The sequence below is a fragment of the Panthera uncia genome, chromosome C2, assembly GCF_023721935.1.
Source record: "Panthera uncia isolate 11264 chromosome C2, Puncia_PCG_1.0, whole genome shotgun sequence".
Classification (NCBI taxonomy): Eukaryota; Metazoa; Chordata; class Mammalia; order Carnivora; family Felidae; genus Panthera; species Panthera uncia.
Window position 1 is genome coordinate 70,903,456 of NC_064810.1, and position 16,868 is coordinate 70,920,323.

Consider the following 16,868-nt stretch of genomic DNA (forward strand, 5'->3'; position numbering starts at 1 on the left):
TTAGTTTTTTTTTGTTTTGTTTTGTTTTGTTTTTTTTTTTAATTTTACTCATTTTTGAGAGAGCACAAGCAAGGGTGGGACAGAGAGAGAGGGAGACACAGAATCTGAAGCAGGCTCCAGGCTAAGCAGGCTCCAGGCTCTGAGCTGTCAGCACAGAGCCCGATGCGGGGCTCGAACTCATGAACCATGAGATCATGACCTGAGCTGAAGTCGGACACTTACTTAACCGACTGAACCACCCAGGCCCCCCAAGTCTGTGAGCCAGTCTTAAGGATACAGTTGATAGTCATCTCACCCTAAATAATTATTAAGCCCTGTTTTATATTGATTTTTTTTTTTTTAACCACAGTTGTGATGGTTGTAATCAAGCTAAAAATTACTTGTTAGCCACAATTAACTACTGTTAATATTTTGGTACATTTCTTTCTTGAAATGCATGCAAATGTATTTTGAGATTTTGTTATATTATCCTAATTTTTAAATATGCACAGATATGAAGCATTTACAGTGTAACCAGAATCTGAATGTGCCATGTCTGTTTTAAGTGGTGATTAAGATGAAAGTGAGCTGCTATAGAGTCATTCTGTTTTGCCTTGATGTTATGGTCACATAAGAGATAAACATCTGTCTTGATTTATCAGGTTCTCAAGTAATCTTCCAAGTGTTGTTCCTAAGCCTTATCTTTCTTCCATTTCTAGCAACAGATAAGTCCTCTCTTGTGATGCACACCTGACAGTCCACGCTTAACAGCCAGTTGCATCTCACTCCAAAGCAGAACAAACCCCACATGTTGTGATCACTTGGTTTGGAAGAATCATCTGACTAGGTCATCTGCGTGACATTCTTAGATTCCACCCCCATTTCTTCTTTTGACCACCAATATTGATTTCAATTCAGGAAGTCTTTCTCACACACACAGATCTTTTTTTACCCTCTTCTCCCAGCCATTCTCTAGCTAGTTATCCCCAGAAAAGTTTATTTTCCCCCTTTACAGCCTCTCCTTCTTCCTCTTTTGTAGGCTGAAAAGTAATTGTCATTATGGAAGACAAAATACACAGTGGTTTTGGGGGTGCCTGGGTGTCTCAGTCGGTTAAGCGTCCAGACTCTTGATTTCCACTCAGGTCATGATCTCACAGTGTCTTGAATTTGAACCCTACATTGGGTTCTGTGCTGACTCTGCAAAGCCTGCTTGGGATTCCCTCTCTCTCCCTCTCCCTCCCTCCCTCCCTCCCTCCCTCCCTCTCTCTCTCTCCTTCTCTCTCTCTCTCTCTCTCTCTCTCTCTCTCGCCCCCCCTCCCCTGCTCACGCTCTCTCTCTCAAAATAAATAAACTTAAAAAAATTATTTAAACTATTCTCTCTCTCTCTCTCTCTGCCTGCCCCTCTACTCCACTTGTGTGTGTGCTCTCTCTCTCAAATAAAAGAAATTTTTTATTCATTTTTAATTTTATCTAACTATAGTTGGTATTCTTTACATTGTATATATACAAAATTTTATTCACTTAAATGCAATAAGTAGCTATAATAAAATCAGGATCTAATTACCAATTGAAATCTTGTTTAGTGAGGAGATGTGTTGTTTCCTAATATATACTTTTGTATCAGACCTCATCTGGAAGTTAGGCATACCCTCCCCTTTACTGCTGACTTTAAATGTGTATAATCTACTTTTTGTAAAAGGACTAAAATATATAAATATATATGTAAATATGTATGTAAATAAGGTTTATGTGATATTAATGTTTATATATATAAACAAGGTTGACGTTTTCCACTGAATTAGTCATGTGGATTAAGAGGGGTTACTTGACTGCCTGGACAGGGCATCACATGATGACAGAAACTTGAGATTTGGCCATACTCTGGTTTTGAGCCAAAATCTAGATTTACTTTTGAACTAGATCAAGTTCTATGGAACTGTCTGCAAAGCTTGCAAGAGACTAACACATGTAGTTAGAATGTCACATTTTCAAAGAAACCATATATTACATCAGTGGCACATTCTCATCCTTTAGGAGAGTTTGTATGAAGGCTAAGTTGTAATCACAAGGCTAGGGAAGCATGGACTCAGATTCTTTGTAAGGAGTGGTGTTGGTTGATATATTTAATAGCAAGCATTCTATCTTTGCTACAGAAATGGACCTGTCAGGCACCTATCCTTTGGCTGGTTAGAACATAATCTTCCTCTTTGGAATTCTCTTTTTTTAAGACTTCATGTTGTCTGTCTTTTCATTGGAATATTTACTCTTAGAATCAACTGATTAGGTGAATATCTTTTGATACGTTATTATCGTCATGCTTTCCCAAAACTTACCCTAGTCCTCTTAACTGGACATGGCTTTTCAAACATTCTCTCAGCTAACCATTTACCACCTTTGTTACGGGAGATTACCTATATTAATAACCAGTTTCGTCTCTTATTCATTTAATTTTATAAATTTTGCAAACTTCACTCTAAATGGATAACATTTTCTAATTCACAGTTGAAAAGAGGACAATTATTACTGTTTCTGCTTGTCTGTACTATTTTTTACTTTGTTATTGACTGTATGATTTTTGCCTATCTATTTCAGGCCACATCATAATTCCGAATCATGTCTGATAACGGAGAACTGGAAGACAAGCCTCCAGCACCTCCTGTGCGAATGAGCAGTACCATTTTTAGCAGTGGAGGCAAAGACCCTTTGTCAGCCAATCACAGTTTGAAACCTTTGCCCTCTGTTCCAGAGGAAAAAAAGCCCAGGAATAAAATCATCTCTATATTCTCAGGCACAGAGAAAGGTAAATAGCTATTGTGGCTTCAAGAGTCTCGGTTATTATTATAATTTTTTTTTAATGTTTATTTTTGAGAGAGAGAGAGAGTGTTGGGGGATTAGGCAGAGAGAGAGAGGGAAAGAGAATCCAAAGCAGGCTCTGAGCCCAACGTGGTGCTTAAACCCATGAACTGTGAGATCCTGACCTGAGCTGACATCAGATGCTCAACCAACTAAGCCACCCAGGTGCCCGACGAGTCTCAGTTGTATTTTATGTTACCGATTTTGATATCTTTTTTTTCTCAATTATGGTATCTTTTTAATTAAATTATAATAATAAGTTGATATTTTATGGTGAGAACAATAACAGATCTAAGAAAACAATTGATGGTGGTATATAGGCACTATTAGAAAGGCTAGTTTCTCTTAACTCTGATAATAAAGAATAAAACTAAGTTTTTACTCATATACTTGGTATATCAAATGAATTTCTCTAATCCTCTCCTTCATTTTCTAAGACATGAGCTTCCCAACGTGAATGAGATTTGGAGATTTGAGAAAGAACTCATTGAGAGAGTTTGTGATTTTTCAGTAGTAGTAATACTTAGTACTATTTTTTAATCTTGTATTCTGTTAATGCCCTCCAAGGCAGCACTCCGTGATTAGTACATTAATGTGTCTTCTGCAAACATGAGTCTGGTCCAAGGTTTGTCAATCTCAGTAAGATTGACATTTGGGGGCCAAATAACTTTGATGCAGGGATTGATCTTGTGCATTATAGAACATCCTATAAGCTATTCCTAGCTTTTACCAACTAGATGTCAGTAGCACCTCCCACCCAGCTATGACAACTAAAAATGTCTCCAGACATTGCTACATATCCTCTGTGGAGCAAAATCACCTCCAGTTAACAACCACTGGCCTAGTCACACAAGCTGGGATAAAAACTATAAATAGTCATCTCCTATAAATTGAAGTCACTAAATTTGTTTTGGTGCCAAGCCTCAGGAAAGAACTTGTGGTTTTCAGAGCTTTTTGGATTTTAGAATTAGATAGGCATTATGGACTGGTAATGGGTTTTAGAGTAAGAATTAGGGATTAGTTTATTTAATTACATTAAGCATGGCTATATGGCTCTGATAGCTAATAATAGATATAAGTGTAGATAAGGATATATTTCCACTCATAGATAGCCAAGTTAACATGGTGAAGGAAATCCAAATGGAAGAGGAGTAGTGCTTTGTATATAATAATAAATATACAGGGCCTGTTGGCGTGGCCATGGCAGGTTTGCTGAAGAAGACTACTGGCCTTGTGGTTTTGGCTTTGTGTAAGTCCACACAAGAGGCTAAGAATATTGTACACAACGATTCTTGATGTTCTTGAGCAAATTCCTAAAAATGCAGCAATAGAAAGTATACAGAACAGATTACAAATGAGAAGTTGAGTATGGTTAAAGTGTAACCAGATGTTAAGAAATTAGAAGACCAACTTAAGGGTGGCCAACCAGAAGAGGTGATTCTTCAGGCTGAAAATGAACTAAGTCTGGCAAGAAAAATGATACAGTGGAAACTATGGGAGCTTTTAGTGGAAGAGCCTCCTGCCAACCAATGGAAATGGCCAGTATAATCATCATTAAATGACTGTTGTGTTGATGGGGAGCTAATACAATTAAACTTTCTGTTATATTAATGTTTCCATATTATTGACATCTTAAAATCAAGAAAACATACAGGACATATTTAGGAGACTTGTTAAAATTGATGACTATGGTAATAGGGATTTGTGACTCCATTTTTTTATGTAAAGCATTCACTTGAGTTATTTCAAAGATGTTTTTTGGGGGGGGTTGTTGTTATTTATTTTTTTAACAGGTTAACAGATTTGAAAGTTAATTGGAAAAATTCCTATAGATTTTCAATGCAGAGGTCATAATCAAAATGTGAAGTCATTTTAGTGTTTTTATATCATTTAATGTTTTTTATCCTGAAAAAAACAGGAAAGGAATTTAATTATTATTTTTTAGACAGATTTATAGGTCACTGAAGTGAAGTAGTAAGAGTAAAAACCATCAAATGATAAGGTGAAGAAATTGATTTGGTATTTCAAAGAAAGATTTCTTATTTGCAGTGGTAATTGGAAAAACTTTTCCTTTTGTCTCATTTAAAGAAGTTAGCTTTGTGTTCCTTAGCCTTTAGCTTTCTTGATCAACCAAAGTACATCAGGATAGAGATTGAATTTATGTAAGAGACAGCAAAAGTTTAAAATTTATCTGATATGGTGGATAGGCTTATATTCAGAACATCTTTGTCATAGGGTTGTAACTTCAAAGTAGAATGACTGGTAGTTTTCACTAAGTTTCGAGTATGAGTGCAGTTGGGTATAAAACCGAAGATAAATACTATTCAAGGAAAGAAACAGTTGGCGTAAATTACTTTTCATGTGTCCTCACCCTTCCTTCCTAGACCCTGTCATTTCTAAATACTTAAGCTTGATATTTTTAACTTCGAAGATAGTACTTTTGTGTGTGTTTGTATGCATGTGTGTGTGTTGCTATCCCTTATTGCAAAGCAAAATCCAGAATTTTCAGAATGAGAGAATTGTCTTTCTTTCCAATATATTTCTCCCCTTACAGAGCTGTAAATTGAATGGTAACTGAATATTAAATGAAAAAATAATACACATTTTACTTGAGAGTTAAGAATACATAATCAATGAAAATTTACATAGATTGAAATGTACAGAAATTAACTGTACAGTTTTGACCAGTGGGTACACCTGTGAAAGCCATAATCGTTATATCACCATATCACATTATACACCATTTTTATCTCCCCAGCCTAGAACTTTACATAACCCAGCCTAGAATTTTATCAATACCTCTGAAGCCCCCATCTGCCACACCCAATCTCTCTTTTCTCCACCTCCCACCAATATCTACCCTCTTGAATTATGCAGTTTTTTTCCCTTGCTTTTTATTATAGTTTTACAACATAATATCTCCAAACAACATATGGTTTAAGCTTGCCTATTTGGGAACATTTTATAAATGGAATCATAATGTATGCATTTTTCCAGGACTTACATTTTACATTTTTCACTCAACTTTATGCTTTTGAGATGCATTTTGGTATACATAGCTATAGTTCATTTTCACTGCTGATGTTGTTATATGCAGCTGTGTTTTGTTCATTTTCACTGATGTATACTAGTACACTGTATAAATATATGGCAATTTAGTTAGCTGGTCTCCTATCAAAAGATATCTGGGTTGTTTTCATGAACAGTGCTGCTCTATGGGTAATCTTGAGGGCATGTGCAAGTATTTCTCTATGGCAGTGCTTATTAAGCATCAGGTGACCCATTAGTTTAGTTCTTGATTCTCATTGCTTATTAGAATCTCTTTTTGGTGGGGGAGGGACTTAAAAAAATAAATCTATGTCCAAGCTCCATCTCAGACCAATTGAATCAGTCTTCAGGGACTTACCTGGGCATCAGTTTTGTTCTTGTTTTTAATTTTTTAAATACCTCTGGTGAATCTAATGTGTATCCAATGTTAAGAACCACTGCATTAGTGTCTTATGAAATCTATATAGTAGGTATAATGTTAAATGAAATAGAAATAATCAGAGTATGTCGCACACTGTGCAAGAGTTGTGTCATGGGGGCACCTGGGTGGCTCAGTCAGTTGAGTCTCTCTCTCTCTCTCTCTCTCTCTCTCTCTCTCTCTCTTTTTTTTTTTTTTTTTTTTTTTTTTAGTATTTATTTTCGAGAGAGAGAGTGACAGAGCACGAGCAGGGCTGGATCAGAGAGAGAGGGAGACACAGAATCTGAAGCAGGTTCCAGGCTCTGAGCTGTTAGCACAGAGCCCGACCTGGGGCTTGAACTCATGAACCATGAGATCGTGACCTGACGAAGTCAGAGGCTTAACCAACTGAGCCGCTCAGCTGCCCCTAGCGTCTTACTCTTGATTTAGGCTCAAGACATGACCCCAGGGTCATGGGATGAAGTCCCAAATTGGGCTCCGTGCTGAATGTGGAAACTGCCTGGGATATTCTCTTTTTCTCCCTCTCTCAAAAAGAAAAAAGAAAAAAGAAAAAAAAATGTTTGTTTCATGAATTCATGAAACTTTTGTTTCAGTTATGTGTGTATTAGGTCAGAACGTAAACATATTGATGTGGGTCTTGGCCAAAGATTTAAAAATTGCTCTGAGATGTATACTTGGGAGTAAAATTGTAGGGTTACAGGGTATTCCCATGTTTGTCTTGAGTAGGTTTGTCAGATTGTTTTCTGAAGTCTTTTTAGTGTTCATTCTTACCCACAAAACATGAATGTTTGCTGAACATCCTTGCAAATTCCTGTTTTACAGGACTTGAATTTTTGCCACCTTGGGAAGTATGAGATAGTATCTCATTGTGGGTTTAATTTCCATTTCCCTGAAGACTTGGGAAATTATTTTTTCATATGTTAATTTACCAGTTATTTGTGTTTTCTGTTACATGTTCCTCAGTCCATTTTTCTGTGGAGTTGCTTTTGCCTTCTTTATTAATAAACATTTCTTATTGTCTGTATACTAATCCTTTGTCAGCTAAATGTTATTAAATATAGTTTTCCAAGTGGTGATTTGCCTTTTCACCCTCTCAGTGATATCTTTTGTTGAATAGAAGTTACTAATTTTGGTGTAGTTAAATCGATCAATCCCTTTATCAAATATGAGCTTTTTGTGTTTTAAGAAATCTTTGCCAAACTATGGGTCAAAGATGTTTTCTTATATTTTTCTAAAGGTTTAACAGTATGCCTTTTATAATTTAAACCTTTGAACTGTCTGGATTTGGTTTTTGGGTATGTATAAAGAGAGATCCATTTTCACTTTTTTTGAACCAGTGTTCCCAACCTTTCATTAAAAATTTTGTCATTTCCCCACTGACCTGCCATACTAGCCCTTATCTGTCAGGTTTCCCAGTATGCCAGGGTCTGTTTCTCTATTGTCTACTTTATTGCATTGGCTTATTTGTACCTGAGCTAATACTGTACTGTCTTAATCATTATAGCTTATAATTCTTAATGCCTGAGAGAGCAAACCTGCTATCAGGTTCTTCTTTATGATCTTTTGTCCTTTTGCTCTTCTCTTTAAATTTTAGAATTTGTTTATCACGTACTTTAAAAAAAAAAAGAACAAAACAACCAGGGGCGCCTGGGTGGCTCCATCGGTTGAGCGTCTGACTTTGGCTCAGGTCATGATCTCACTGCTTGTGGGTGTCTCTGTGCTGACAGCTCAGAGCCTGGAGCCTGCTTCGGATTGTGTGTCCCAGTCTCTCTCTCTGTGCCCCTCCCTCGCTCATGCTCTGTTTCTCTCTCACGAATAAATAAAACGTTAAAAAAATTTTTTTTTAAAAAACAACCTGCTGATGTTTTCATTAGATTTGCATTGAATTTGTAGAGTGAGATGGGAAGAATTGCATTCAGCTTTATTGTTAAGTAAGAGTAGAGCTCCTGCAGTCTCTGTGTAGCCTAGTTGTAGAGAGAGAAGGAGAAAGAAAGATGGAATGTTTGAAGGGTAGGGTGCTCCTTAATTCTTCTCATTCTCTAGGGTTCTTCCCTCCCTTTCCAACCCAGCCTCCCTGCACTTTTGTTTCTTCCTAGAAGTTGTCACCTCCTACATTAGTGTGACCTGAAACTTTGAGGGTTAGGAAAAAGGGAGAACCCTGTGTGTGTGTGTGTGTGTGTGTGTGTGTGTGTGCGCGCGCGCGCGCGCGCTGCGCATGCGCGCGCATAATCATGCTTCTGTGAACACAGAGATCTTACCTGCTTAACTAATCCCGACATTTCTGAACTGGCATTCTCCTGCCTACATCCTGAGTGGCTGTTTCTCTCCCATAGTTTTATCTGAATTGCTTTTCATCTTTAGGCATTCCTCACTGATTTTGTTCCATGATAAATAAAGAGATTTGACCAGGAAGGGGAGGGCTACAGTGTGTGGTTAGTCTTGAAAACAATCTAGAAGGGAAAAATTGTATTTTTATTTTAAAAAATCATAATTACCGTAAGATTTTTGCCATCTCTAATGTCCTAATCTAGAAGTACTCATTTTATTCATTTACATCCCTCATTGGTGTCCTTACTAACAGGCAGCTAATGTTTTCATTAAAAACAAAACAAAACAAAACCCTGGCCTGTTCTCAGTGATTCATTATTGGTTAATCAGTGTCACTGGAAGAGTTAAGAAAATTAGAAATTCTACTTTTTGCTACTTTTTTTTTTTTTTTCCTAAAATGTTTACTCCTTTTTGAGAGGGGGAGAGCCCATGCAAGTGGAGGAGGGTGGGGAACAGAGGATCCGAAGCGACAGTAGCAAGCCCAGTGTGGGACTCGAACTCACGAACTGTGAGATCATGACCTGATCTGAAGTCAGACGCTCAACTGACTGAGCCACCCCGGCACCCTTAGAAATTATACTTTTTATGACAACTTGATTGAACAGATCTCTTCACATTTTGATACATACATATCATGTGTACCCTGTGAGTCATCAGAGATAGTGATAAGCAAAGCAGATGGTATCCCTGCTCTCATGACATACCAAAAACTATAACATGAAGTTACAAACTATGAAAGTGGTAATAGGATTAGTACAAGACGTCTGTCCTTTCTGGGAAGGCTTCCTAAAGAAGTGACAATAGACCTGAAGAAGACTAAAGAATGAATAAGTGAAAATAATTAGGAAGATTTTGATAGTTAAATGTGTGTTCTGTGCCTAGAAAAGAGTTTCAGACGGATCATAGCATATTCATGGAGCTGAGTACAAAGCTGAGTACATATTCATGGAGCTGAGTAGATAGTAGATAGCGTGACTCTAAAGCAAAGAGAGGGAAAGAATTCTAGTATGATGTATGGAAGAAACTACAGACAGCAGAAGCAGCTGAAGAGGTGGGCAGGGAACAGGTCATAAAGGGCCTTATATTCCATGCTATAGAGCTCAGATTTTATCCTGTTTCCTAGGGAACCATTACAGAATTTTAAACATGGGAAAGACATGGACACATTTCTGTCTGAAATAGGAGAGACTAGTAGCTGTATAGAAAATAAGTTTTGTTGGAGGCCTAAGACTGAAGTTGGAAGCTAGTTAGGAGGATTTTGCAGTAGTCCAGGTGAACAATGGCTTAACAAGTCTTGTAGTTTTGTTAATAAAAATGGCAGTGAGCCACTGTCTTGGCTTATTTTTAAAAGCTCTATTCAGTTAGTTAGTGTTGAATGGTATGGTATTTATTAACCAAGGCAATTTTCTAGTTATTCATTCTGTATGCACCTTTACTTCTGGACAGTGATGAAGATGATGGAACTGTGAATATCCCTTCTGGTTCAAAAATTGAATTCTAACTTTAATAAGAGTCGCCCATACCCGTCTTCCTATTTGCTAGAGAATACTCTTCTTTGTCATGAAATAAAGTTGGTTTCACTAATTTGAAGTTGTTCTGGGTCAAAGGAACAAAAGGGTAATCACTGATTCAGTTAGAGTAGAAATAGAAGAGTCTCCCTTTTAAGGAGATGGGGGGTGGGGCGGTGTCGAGCCTTATATTCTAGCTCAAGTGTAGCCTAAAAGGTGGTGGCCTTAAAGAATGTGGCAGTGACATACTTATGACTCTTTTTAAGTACATTCTGTGTAACACATGACTCAGGGGCCCCACCTTTTGGCCGAAAGTTGCTGCTGGCCTGCTTGTTTTGTTCTATAAGGACGAAGTTGTGGGTTTTATTTCTGAGAGAAAAGAGTTTCTTTCCCTGATCCATTACTTCCAATCTAGTGATTCAGTTGCCTGGTGGATATCTGTAGATAGAAGATGGTGGGGGGTTTTGTTGGTGGTGGTGGTCCTTGTAGTTCTTGGTTTCCAGAGTCATAAAGGAATGATTCTGTTTATGTAACAATATCCTTCTAGCACATTGTTTGATTTGAAACATGCTTCACTATCTTTTTTTTTTTCTTAGATATTTTTTTAAGTCTCTCCTTTCCTGAGACAACTAAAATACAGGAAATACATGTATGTATGTATGTGTGTTATATAAAAACAAATGGAATTAAACAGCTTTTTAGGGTATTGAGTCATTTCTTTTATAGTGGATTAATGTATGTAAATGTCTTAAGTTCTGCTTGTTTTTATTTAACTTTTTATTCTGTACTCCTAATACATATGAAACTTTCTTTAATATGTGTCTCTAAACTCAACATTCTCAAATTTAAAAATATGGCTGGGTCTTAGGCACAAATGGAACCAGGAATCCTCTTCCTACATGTCTTTCTTTATTTTGTTTTAGACAGAGAGTCCAAGCTAGGGAGAGGGGCAGAGGGAGAGAGAGTTTTAAGCAGGCTCCACACATAGCACGGAACCCAATATGAGGCTCAATCCCACAACCCTAGGATCGTGACCTGAGCCAAAATCAAGAGTCAGACGCTTCACTGACTGAGCCACTCAGGCACCAGATTTTTTTTTCTTAAATTTTTTTTTAGTTTATTTATTTATTTTTTTGAGAGAGAAAGAGAGAGAAAGAAAGAGGGGAGGAGGAACGAGCAGGAGAGGGGCAGAGAGAGGGGGGGAGAGTGAGAATCCAGGCAGGCTCCTTACTGTCAGCGCAAAACTTGACATGGGACTCAGTCTCAACAATTGTGAGATCATGACCTGGACGCCTAACTGACTTGGATGCCTGACCAACTGAGCCACCCACTCGACCCTCTAAGCAGATTTTTTTAAAAGAAGAAGAGGGGCACTTGACTGGCTCATTCAGAAGAGCGTGCAACTCTTGATCTTGGGGTTATGAGATAAAGCCCCATATTGATTGTAGAGATTACTTAAAATCTTTTTTTTTAAAGGAGAAGAAACAAGTACTTTGTAGTATGTGAAATTATGTATTTTGCTGTCATCAATTCAGAGTCATATAAAAAGTAAACTATTGGTTTATAGTTGGTTAATAAATATTTCTTCTGTATTCAGGATACTTAGTTAGAAATCTAGGGACTTCTGAAGAGTCTTCTAAAGAGAAATAGAGGGCATAACCTCAGAATACTCATAGTGTAGTGGAAGATGAGAGGTTTTTGGTTTTGGGGGTTTTTGGGTTTTTCTTTTTCTTTCTTTTTTTTTTTTTAACGTTTAATTTTTTTGAAGGAGAGAGAGACAGAACATGAGCGGTGGTGGGGCAGAGAGAGAGGGAGACACAGAATCCAAATCAGGCTACAAGCTCTGAGCCATCAGCACAGAGGCCAATGCAGGGCTCGAACCCACGAACTGTGAGATCATGACCTGGGCCAAAGTCAGACGCTTAACCGACTGAGCCACCCGGGCGCTCCAGGGTTTTTCTTTTTAAGTTTATTTATTTTGAAAGAGACAGAGCATGGTGGGGAGGGACAGAGAGAGGGAGAGAGAGAATCCCAAGCAGGCTCCATGTTGTCATTACAGCCCAATGCGGGGCTCCATCTCACAAGTTGCAAGATCATGACCTGAGCCAAAATCAGGATTTGAACACTTAACCAAATGCTTAACTGACTGAGCCAGCTGGATGCCCCAAGAGGTTGTTTATGATAGATGGGGTTGTGCATTTCAGTAAGGAGAGCAAAATTTATACTCGGCTTTAACAGTTCCATTTCCCTCTGCTCCTTGCCACATCTAATGTGCCCTGCCCTCTTAATATAGTAAGATCTCAGGCACCTGGGTGGCTCAGTCAGTTAAATATAGTCAGATCTCTTGTAAATAAGTATTCTATATGTCAAGGAGACCTAGAAAGGAGATGGACATTTGAGCACAAATCTGTCACCACTAGTCAAAAAAATATATGTATTTCCTTCTGATGCTAGGTCAGTAGCGTCTTGTAAACAAAGAATAGTATATAGTAACATTCCAATTGTAGATATGCAGACCTATCAGACAACACAACTTTTAACTCTTTTATACTAGAATTTTCTGGTTAACAAAGCAAATTGACCACATCTTGCTGTCCCTCCCCAGACCCAAGTAAAGTGATAGTTAAATTTTTTTTTTTAAATATCATAAGGGCAAAATGAATAGGAGACAGTAGTGTACAAAAGATTTCAATACATATTTGGAAGATGAAAGGGTGGAAAAGTGGCAGCTGAGTAAACTGAACAGATGAAGACCTATCCTAAGCATTTGCAGAGGGAACATCTATGAGAAGTGAACCAGTTTTCGTGTAAAAATCTCAGAGGCTTAGAATTTAGAGGCACACATCATGTGTGTGGTGGGGTGGGAGAGCTATAATATACAAGTTGAAAATGGGTGGGGGGGAATTAGTGGAAAATCTATGTAGGAGGTGTCAGGCCCCTTAGGGCTCCTTCTTTATCCTATTCAGCCAATGAAATGCTGTAAGTCCCATCTTCTGGTAGAACAAAAGAACAAACTGATGCTGATATGTATTCAAGGAGAAATTAAACCTCAGAGGCCCCTCATTCTTGTTGGAGGAGTCAGTGAAAGATGTAGCACTAAAATAAGAAAAGTAGATTCAATGTAACTTAATATAATAAACTTCTTTTCTCTACCCTGCCTTCAGAATACTTAGAGCTTGACTCAAAGCCCTCAGACTAGAGATTAGAAGATTTTTCAAAGTGTAGGTACCCCCCGTCCCCATCTTTAATGAAAAGGCTGACTTATTTCCCAGTTAACTTTTTAATACTTTGCTATATGAAGAAAACCAGCCTATACACACAAGTGAACTGTATATAATCAAGAAGAAGATAAGTGGCATCCATGAAACAAGGAAAGTATTCTCAGAGAAAGATCAGATCAGAGAACAATGAGAAACAATTCTTGGAAAATCAACATTTAAGATTACCAAAACAAACAAAAGATATCAGTAGGTGGAAGATTGGAAGATAGTCAAGAAAATTTTCCCAGATTATTAAAAATGCAAAGATGAGAAAAATATAACAGTTACAAGATCACACCAAGATGTACTGATGTAACTAATAATGAACAAAGAAAATAAAGTGAAATAATCCAAGAAATAATAGAAAAGTTTTCCCAGATCTGAAGAATATAATTTCCAGACAGAAAGGATGCACCGAGTACCCAGCCCAATGAAAGAATAAAGACCACCTCAAATCATATCATCCTGAAATTTCATAATAACATAGCTAAGACAGCAAAACCTGTTGTATACACAGTCCAGATGGAGTAACAGTGACCAGATTTACCCCTCCACCTGAAAGAACTGAAATAGAACTGGGGGGGGAATATGCAAAACAGTGGTTTTCATGATATTGTCCATCAAATAATGAAGAAAACCAACCCCTAAGAGATAGGAAATGATTGAGGTGAGCCCTACAATTGATCCAGCTTACTTCCTGGCAAGAGTTCCCAGGCTGCAGCACAGGGAGGGACAATTAGGTGGTCTCCTAGAGCTAAGAAACAGAGCTGGGAGCTGGGAGATGTCAAGGCAGCTAGTTTGTATACACACACCAGAGAGGGAGAAAGATCTGTAGAGATCCCCCTTGAGCCTTCAGTAGCACATGCATGTGAGATAAGTACCCAGAGGTGGAAAAAGCAGCCACTGGAAATGATGAGAGGAAGCTGTCCTCAGTGCTCACACAGGGCCCAGAATATTTCCTAGTCCCACCATTCAGAATAAGAAACATAGAGAGGTCTTGCCTCAGTAATGGGACAGAATTAACTCTAGATTTAATGTTGCTCCAATTTTGCCTAACAAAACTTTAATTCCTAAAAGGATCAACTCTTTCTAAATTTGTTTCTTTCCTATATAAGTAAACAGCTTAGAATCACCTATGTGTGTCTCAAAACAAAGCTCACCAATATTGATAGGAATACAAAAATATCAGGCACCTACCACGGAAAATTTTTTATGTCTGCCATCCAGTCAATATTTTCCAGGCATGCAAAGACCCATAATGAGTAAAATCAATCCAGAAATGACACAGATGATAGAATTAGTAGGCAAGGACATAGAAATAATTATATTCTATATGTTGAAGAACCCAAAAGAAAGATTCAGCATATTTAGAAGTAGCGATGGAAGATAAAGAAAAGAAAAAAATTTTAGAGATGGAAAATACAAGGGATAAGAATCACAGATTAGGCTTGCAGAAGAAAAGATTAGTGAATTTGAAGACCATGGCAATAGAAACCATCTACAACGATATTTTAGAGAGGGGCACCTGGGTGGCCCAGTATGTTAAGCATCTGACTCTTGATTTCAGCTCAGGTCATGATCTCACAGTTCGTGGGTTCAGGCCCCATATCGGGCTCTCTGCTGAGGTTCTCTCTGTCTCCTCTCTATCTGCCCCTCCCCTGTTCATGTGCACGACTGTGCACGCATGCTGTCTCCCAAAATAAGTATTTTTTTTAATAAAATAAAACGAAAGGAAAAATCTGAAACAAAAGTGAATAGCTGTGGGATAACTTCATGCAGACCTGATACAAGTGTAATTGAAGTCTCCAAAGAATGGGAGGGGGAAACAAACAAAAAAAAGTACTTTTTAAAAAGTGGCTGAAAACTTTACAAATTTAATGAAAATTATAAACCCATAGATTCAAGAAGATAGTGAATTCCAGGCACAAAAAATATGATGAAAACTACACCCTGGCACATAATCAAATTGTTTAAAACCAATAATAAAGAGAAAATCTTAAAAGCTTTCAGACCTTGGCTCAATTTTCTGTGAACCTAAAACTTCTCTAAAAAATGAAGTCTGTTAAAAAACAAAAAACCTTACTGTTGTAAGCTGAAAAAATAAGCTGCCAGAAAGAAAAGACACACATGTATAGGAACAAAAAATGACAGCGGACTTTATGGAAGTAATGGTGCATCCCAGAAGACATGGGGCAATATCTTTAAAGTACTGAAAGAAAAAAGTCTGTTAACTTGGAATTCTCTGTCTTGTGAACGTATCTTTCAAAAGTGAAGGGAAAACAGGCTTTTTTAAATGTGTAAAGGCTGAAAGAATTGATCACCAGCAGGCCTGCACTGTAAGAATGTTAAACCAAATCATTCAGGCAGAAGGAAGATGTTGTCAGATGGAAATGTGGATCTGCATAAAGGAATGAAAATCACTGAAAATGTTTTTTCTTGTCTAAATCTCTGAAAAAATAATCAAGTGTTTAAGAAACGAAGTACTGATACATTCTATCACAGATCAACCTCAGAAACTAAGTAAAAGCCATTTACACACATGTTGTGTGGTCCTTTTTCTTTTTTTAAGTTTGTTTATTTTGAGAATGACAGAGACAGCACAAGTAGGGGAAGGGCAGAGAGGGAGACAGAATCCTAGGCAGGCTCCATACTATCAGTGCAGAGCCCATCACGGGGCTCGAACTCAGGAAACTGCTAGTTCATGACCTAAGCTGAGCCAAGAGTCAGACGCTTAACCAACTGAGCCACCCAGGTGCCCCCATGTGGTCCTATTTATATGAAATGGCCAGAATAGGCAGATGTGTGGTGACCAAGATTAGTGGTTGTGTAGAGCTTGGTAGGGGGAGTGGGATTAATGGGTAGTGATTGCTGATGAGTACAAGGTTTCTTTTAGGGATGATGAAAATGTTCCACGGTTGGATTGCAGTGATGGTGGCACAACTCTATATATAAATAAAACCCAGATTAACTTTATGGCATATAAAGAGTTACCACTTAAAAAACCAACAAAGGAGGGGCTCTGGGTGGCTCAGTCCGTTAAAGTGTCCAGCTCTTGATCTCAGCTCAGGTCTTGACCTCAGCGTTGTGTGTTCAAGCCCCATGATGGGCTCTGCACTGGGTATGAAGCCTATTTAAACAACACAACAACAACAAAGGAGATAAAAGGGAATTATAAAAAATACTTAGTTAATCCAAAAGAAGAAAAAGAGGAAAATGTAAACAAAGAATAGAGACCATTAGAAAACGAATAATAGAATAGTGATTTTAAACCCAGCTGTATAGGTAATCACATTAATTGTAACTGGTCTAGACACCCCAATTTATTTTTTTTTTATTTTTTTTTTATTTTTTTTTATTTTTTATTTTTTAATATATGAAATTTACTGTCAAATTGGTTTCCATACAACACCCAGTGCTCATCCCAAAAGGTGCCCTCCTCAATACCCATCACCCACCCTGCCCTCCCTCCCACCC

At 37.8% G+C, this 16,868-nt stretch overlaps 2 protein-coding genes and 1 pseudogene across 2 annotated transcripts in view; all 3 read left to right on the forward strand.

The window, feature by feature from the left end:
* Positions 1-2,650, forward strand: part of PIGX (phosphatidylinositol glycan anchor biosynthesis class X) — a gene marked incomplete at its 5' end in the record, with an annotated part of 79,733 nt that extends 77,083 nt beyond the window's left edge. The window contains one exon of the mRNA XM_049629187.1: positions 2,572-2,650. The remainder of the gene's footprint in view (positions 1-2,571) is intronic.
* Positions 2,593-16,868, forward strand: part of PAK2 (p21 (RAC1) activated kinase 2) — a 51,872-nt gene continuing 37,596 nt past the window's right edge. Inside the window, exon 1 of the mRNA XM_049629480.1 lies at positions 2,593-2,779. Coding sequence (XP_049485437.1) covers positions 2,593-2,779 — 187 coding nt within the window. The remainder of the gene's footprint in view (positions 2,780-16,868) is intronic.
* On the forward strand, positions 2,792-16,457 carry LOC125921815 (NADH dehydrogenase [ubiquinone] 1 alpha subcomplex subunit 5-like; annotated as a pseudogene).